This window comes from Juglans regia, chromosome 6 (genome assembly GCF_001411555.2).
Source record: "Juglans regia cultivar Chandler chromosome 6, Walnut 2.0, whole genome shotgun sequence".
NCBI lineage: Eukaryota > Viridiplantae > Streptophyta > Magnoliopsida > Fagales > Juglandaceae > Juglans > Juglans regia.
This window is the reverse complement of record NC_049906.1, coordinates 24,683,925-24,689,996: the sequence shown is the minus strand read 5'-3', so window position 1 is coordinate 24,689,996 and position 6,072 is coordinate 24,683,925. Positions and strand designations below refer to the sequence as shown.

The 6,072-nt window shown below is 34.9% G+C and overlaps 1 protein-coding gene across 1 annotated transcript; it reads left to right on the top strand.

Annotated features, from left to right (window-relative positions):
* Positions 1 to 241: 241 nt before the first annotated feature.
* LOC108981622 (receptor-like protein 15) lies at positions 242 to 4,220 on the top strand. The gene is made up of 5 exons (XM_018952851.2): positions 242 to 601; positions 678 to 830; positions 1,394 to 1,555; positions 1,650 to 1,799; positions 1,884 to 4,220. Exons 1-5 carry the CDS (start codon positions 265 to 267, stop codon positions 4,121 to 4,123), a joined length of 3,042 nt encoding a protein of 1,013 aa, XP_018808396.2. The 5' UTR covers positions 242 to 264; the 3' UTR covers positions 4,124 to 4,220.
* The last annotated feature ends 1,852 nt before the right edge of the window (positions 4,221 to 6,072 follow it).

Genomic DNA, 6,072 nt, shown 5'->3' with positions numbered 1-6,072 from the left:
AAAATCAAGAAGGTGAAGAGAATTGAAAAGTAGGGAGATTGAGAAATTGGATAGAAGCTCACGATATTTAGTACTCATGATCAGTCTACAGCCTATAATTGAGTCCTCAGTCAAGGTCTTCCCAAGTCTATCATTTTTGCTTGAAATAATTTAATATATAAATTTTATAGTCTTTGGCCTTAATTATTTCTAAGTCATCGGTCAATGTTGAGGTGTCTATATAAACTCTTTAAGAATAACTTGGCTTAGACACCAAAACGTGAAATGGAGTTTGGAATATTTGGGTGGTGGCTAATGTTGGCAGCCTTGTTTCAATTATCTTCTATTCATGCTTGTTTGAGGGAGGAGAGAGAAGCTCTCTTGCGACTCAAAGATTTCAGGAACTCGTTTGGTGATTTCGTCACATCCAATTGGGAAGGGAGAAATTGTTGCGATTGGGGAAGTGTTGTGTGTGACAACACTACAGGGCGTGTAATCGAGCTTCATTTTTTCAATATCTTCACTTTCATTACCTTAAATGCCTCTCTGTTTATTCCCTTTCAAGAGCTTAAGTACCTCGATTTGAGTTATAATAGAATATCTGGATGGGCTCCAAATGAAGGTTTGTTTATAACATAACATAAATATGGTTTTTGAATTATGCAATAGAAATCGGTTTATAATTGTCTAAATTGTAGGTTTTGAAAGATTATCCGGATTGAGCAAGCTAGAGGTGCTTGACTTCACTGGGAATAACTTCAATGAAATCTTCCTGTCACCGCTTGGTCAGTTCTTATCGCTCAAGGAACTATATTTGACTTTCAACGGATTAGATCTCATCCCAATCTCAGGTAATTAGTCTTTAAGGTTACATCCATTTGATACTCCATGCTATATCCTAGTGAACACATTTTAATACTGGTGTCTAGCTAAGAACATATTATAAATTCTTCGCTTAATTAGAAAACATGAATGGAGTTTGGAATTTTTGGGTGGTGGCTACTGTTGGCGGCTTCTTTTCATGGTAGTTGCGGTTGTTTGAGGGAAGAGAAAGTAGCTCTCTTGCGACTCAAACCTTCCCTGAACTCCTCGTATGAACCCTTAAAATATTGGAACTCATCTTACGAAGAGAGTAATTGCTACGATTGGCAACGTGTTGTGTGTGACAACATTGAGAGCTTCATCTGAGCTATGTGAAGGGCTCTTATAATAGTTATGAAGTTTGGTATCTTAACCTGAGTACCTCTCTGTTTCTTCCCTTTCAAGAGCTTAAGTACCTCGATTTGAGTTATAATGCAATATCTGGATGGTTTGTTTATATTGTTCTGTTTTTCATTTTCCGTTTAAATATTTCTTTCTTTTATATTTTTTGAATTATGCAATAGAAATCAGTTTATAATTGTCTAAATTGTAGGTTTTGAAAGATTATCCAGATTGAGCAAGCTAGAGGTGCTTGACTTCTCATGGAATTACTTCAATGAAAGCTTCCTATCATCCCTTGGTCAGTTCTTATCGCTCAAGAAACTATATTTGAGATACAACATGTTAGATCGACCAATCAATATCCCAATCTCAGGTAATTAGTCTCTATAGTTAGATCGACTAATATACATCCATTTGATATGCTATGTCCTATTTAACACATTTTAATAATTTTCGTATACATTTAGAGTTGGGAAGACTAAAGAACCTACAGGAGTTGTATTTGGATGGTTCCTACATTGACAAAAGCTTCCTCAGTAAAGTTGGAGTTTTGACTTCCCTTAATGTATTGACAATATCAAACTGTGGATTCAATGGAAGTTTGGCCATCATTCAAGGTAAAAAGCCTTATTTTCACAAAATATTCCTTAGCAAAAATCTCTTAACGGTAGAACTTAAATATTACTCATTTCATTTTGTAGGCTTGTGTGAGCTTATGAATCTACGAGAGTTAGATCTCAGCCATAACAATTTTGAAGGGACACTGCCTTCATGTTTGGCAAACATGACAGAACTTCGAATATTTGATATCTCTTCAAATCGCTTTAATGGAAGCATTGATCTCTCCCCTCTACCTAGTTTGAGGTCACTTGAGTACCTTAATTTATCACATAACTACTTCAACCCAATCACATTCTCCTCATTTTTTAATCTCTCAAAGCTTGAGGTCATATTTAGTGATGGCAACAAAGTAGTTGATGAAACTGATCTGTCTCAAAGATGGGTTCCTGGCTTCCAATTAAAGGCTTTCAGTTGTTCAAGGTGCTTATCTAACAAGTCTGGTAGAATAACTCCGAGATTCCTTCATCACCAGTTTGACTTGCAACTACTACTTCTCCCTCACAACAATTTGGCAGGACAGTTCCCCACATGGTTTCTAGAAAACAATACAAGGTTGGGGTTTCTTGATTTGGGAAATAACTCGTTAACAGGAACTTTGCAGCTGCCCAATCATTCTGTTCCCAACCTTTTGACTTTAGATATTTCATTTAATAATATACAAGGTCAAATTCCAACTACCTTTGGTTTAGTTTTTCCAAATCTAGAGGTTTTAAATATTTATAAAAATGACTTTGAAGGTGTTATTCCTTTTTCTTTTGGTAATTTGGCCTCCTTAAAATATTTAGACATTTCAAGCAATAATTTTTCTGGAACAATTCCAATGACTTTGACAATGGGTTGCTCCTCCTTAAGGTACCTTAGATTGTCCAAAAATCATTTGACTGGCCAATTATTTCCTGCCAATTCGAATCTACTAGCCCTAAGTTATTTGTATTTGGACAACAACCACTTTTCGGGAGAGATCTCACATAGCATATCCAATCTAACGATCTTGGAAGTAATTGATTTCAGTAATAACAATTTGTTAGGGATGCTTCCAAGATGGATGGGGAACATGACGTTTTTGACGGATATTGCTATCGCAAAAAACCAGCTTGAAGGTCCCATTCCTATTGAGTTATGTTACTTGAAATCTCTTGAGTTTTTTGACCTGTCCCATAACAATCTGTCCGGCTCTGTACCCTCTTGCTCCAACTGGTCCAAGATCATACATGTTCATTTGAATAAAAATAAGCTAACCGGTCCCATTACCAGTGCATTCAAGGGTTACTCTACTTTAGTCACTCTAAATCTTAGAGATAACCACCTTACTGGCAACATTCCAGATTGGATCAGCAACCTTTCAAGTTTGAGCATTCTTCTCTTGAAAGCAAATTATTTACAGGGAAAAATTCCATTTCGAATATGTCTTTTAGAAAACCTAAGTTTGTTGGATCTTTCCAACAATAGTTTTTCTGGTCAAATACCACATTGCTTGAGTAACATTACATTTGAGCCAACCAGCAGAAAATCTAAAATATCCGAACCTGGCCTTACCTCTTCCATTAGTTTCAACATGTCTTCATTCTTGCACTCTGCATTGATAACGAACAAAGTCGGCAAACTTGTTTTTGATTATCCATATTATATTTTCCCAAGTGTGGAAGTAATACAAGAAGTGGAGTTCGCAACAAAGAATAATACTCTCTCCTACAAAGGTTACATCCTCAACTACATGTCTGGGATTGACCTTTCATGTAACAAATTAGAAGGAGAAATTCCAACAGAGCTTGGAGATTTGAGTAACATCCATGTGTTGAACCTGTCGTTCAACAATTTAATGGGATCAATCCCCACTGAATTCTCGAAACTCAAGCAAATTGAGAGCTTGGATCTATCACATAATAACTTGGATGGTATTATCCCCCCTCAATTGGTCGAGTTGAACTCTCTAGCTGTCTTCAAAGTGGCACACAATAACTTAAGGGGTACAACACCAGAAAGAAAAGCTCAGTTCGGTACCTTTGATGAAAGCAGTTACGAGGGAAATCCTCTCCTGTGTGGACCTCCACTACTTAAGGCTTGCACTAAAGTTGAACCATCATCTACCATTCCAACTGATAATGAGGGAGATGAAGCTTGTGGTTTTATAGACTTGGAAGTCTTCTACGTCAGCTTTGTAGTGTCTTATGTGATAATATTGCTAGCAATTGTTGCCATTCTCTACATAAATTTGCACTGGCGACGGGCATGGTTTAACTTTGTTGAAGAGTGTGTCTCCACTTGCTACTATTTTATTGTCACAAGCACTGGTAAACTATCTAGGTTTAGAATTGTGTAGCTTCATGTTTTGATGTTTGCTTTTTCATATGTCTTCTGTTTTTCTTTTCCTTAATCACAAGTTTGAGATCTTAATAAAATATGGCTAGATGACCAAACAGGCTTCCTCAAATTCCAATCAAGCAAGATGCTTGAACCATAGATATTATTTTACGTACAAGTTAATTTTGTGATTTCTTTTCTGCTAATGTCAATTCATGAAAGCTCAAGAAAACAAAAGAAGTAATAAAGCCAAATTTATGTGGTTTTTTTTTCTTTTTTTTTGTGTCCACTGATGTTCTCTCTCTCTCTCTCTCTCTCTCTCTCTCTCTCTCTCTCAGGCCAAAACTCAGATTTTCTCCACCCTCAAGCCATTGTTGAGCTCTCTGTCCACGCAATATCAATGCTGTCACATTCTTGCAAGTTACAGGTGCTCATTGAACAACAGAATGATACGTATCATTTTACAACTTGGTCATCTCTCTACACAAGGTAAAAAATGGGTTTGGAACACAAAGAACAACTTCTCATAAATTGGGGGTCTATTCCTTCAAAAAATCTACTATCAAAATCGAAGATAATTTATGACTCAAGCTATTAACACACCATCTTGATCTTTATCAACTTGTCGCAATTCTTGCCCATAGCATCACTAGATCTTCATCGATTGTGAGTTGTATTAGCTTTTTATGATCTCCAAATCGAATCCAACAATTAGAAAGGGCCTTTCCCCATCTCAAATCTGTCTATTGGCTTGAGATGAGAGAGAGAGCAACTGATGGGGTAAAAAAGGGAGAGCTGAGGAGAGAGAAAGGGAGAGAGATGGCTTCAGCAGACAGAGAGAGGGAGAGAGTAACTGGGGGGAGACACTTTCGTACGGAAGATTATTTTCTCAAGTCGCTTCTACCGTTAATTTCATAGACCACTTACGTGTCGACTTTTTATTGATGGGTGTAAAACCAAACTTCACACCGCCTATTTAGCTTCATGGACTTTACAAATGTAATTTTAAGATCATGTTGGATAGAAATATTGGATTAGGATGAAAGAATTGTCGCAAGTGAAAAACAACTCACCGCATAAAGCAACACTACAACTACAGAGTATAAGTGCTAACCATTTTTTTTTTATTGAAACTGGACCCGTTTAAATACAAAAACACTCTCAACCGATCTCATCACATCTCATCATTACAACTTTCTCAAATTCTTATACAAATTAATATAATAAACAATTCAACCATTTTAAATCTCAAAACAATAATAATATTAAAAAATAATATTCTAACAATATTTTATTCAATTCATTTAAAACAATCTCATCTAATCTCTCTATCAAATGAACAAACTTTAAAAACAACTCTCCTCTCTCAACCATCTGACATTTGATCTCAACTATTAGGGAATGCTTAGGGAATAATATGAGATGAGATGAGATGAGAATTTTGTGAATAGGAGTAAGATTGTTTGTAAATAGTAGTGAGATAGTTTGAATTAAGTATTTATTAGGTTTTGGAAAAATATAACGAAAAAATTGAATAAAAAATATTATAAACTTAAATTTTTGTTAGAATATAATTTTTTAATATAATTTTTTGTGTTGAGATTTGAAAAGTTGAATTGTTTTGCTTTTTTTAGAAATTTTAAAAAGTTGTAATGATTAATTTGAAAAAGGTTATAATGATTAGTTCGAAAGTGTTGGTGTTTAAATAATGTTTGGGAAGAAAATGAGATGAGATGAAAATTATTTCCAAACATCCCCTAAAGGCCCTATTTGGTCTAGCAAATAGTCTCAACACATCTCATCCTATCTTATCTCATCTCAACATCTAAACATTATTCAAATACAAATATTTTTTAATTTCTAAATTTCAAATTTTTCATATAATGACTAATCATTACCTAATCATTACAATATTTCTAAACTTCCAAACAAAACATAAAAAAATTCAAAATTTTCAAATCCTAAAAT

What these genes read in the sequence shown, in the direction of transcription:
- LOC108981622 (XM_018952851.2), top strand. Translation starts at nt 265, where the DNA reads ATGGAGTTTGGAATATTTGGGTGGTGGCTAATGTTGGCAGCCTTGTTT. An exon ending in AATCAATATCCCAATCTCAG is followed by an intron (nt 1,556 to 1,649) that starts GTAATTAGTCTC and finishes GTATACATTTAG; the next exon opens with AGTTGGGAAGACTAAAGAAC. An exon ending in AAGTTTGGCCATCATTCAAG is followed by an intron (nt 1,800 to 1,883) that starts GTAAAAAGCCTT and finishes TTCATTTTGTAG; the next exon opens with GCTTGTGTGAGCTTATGAAT.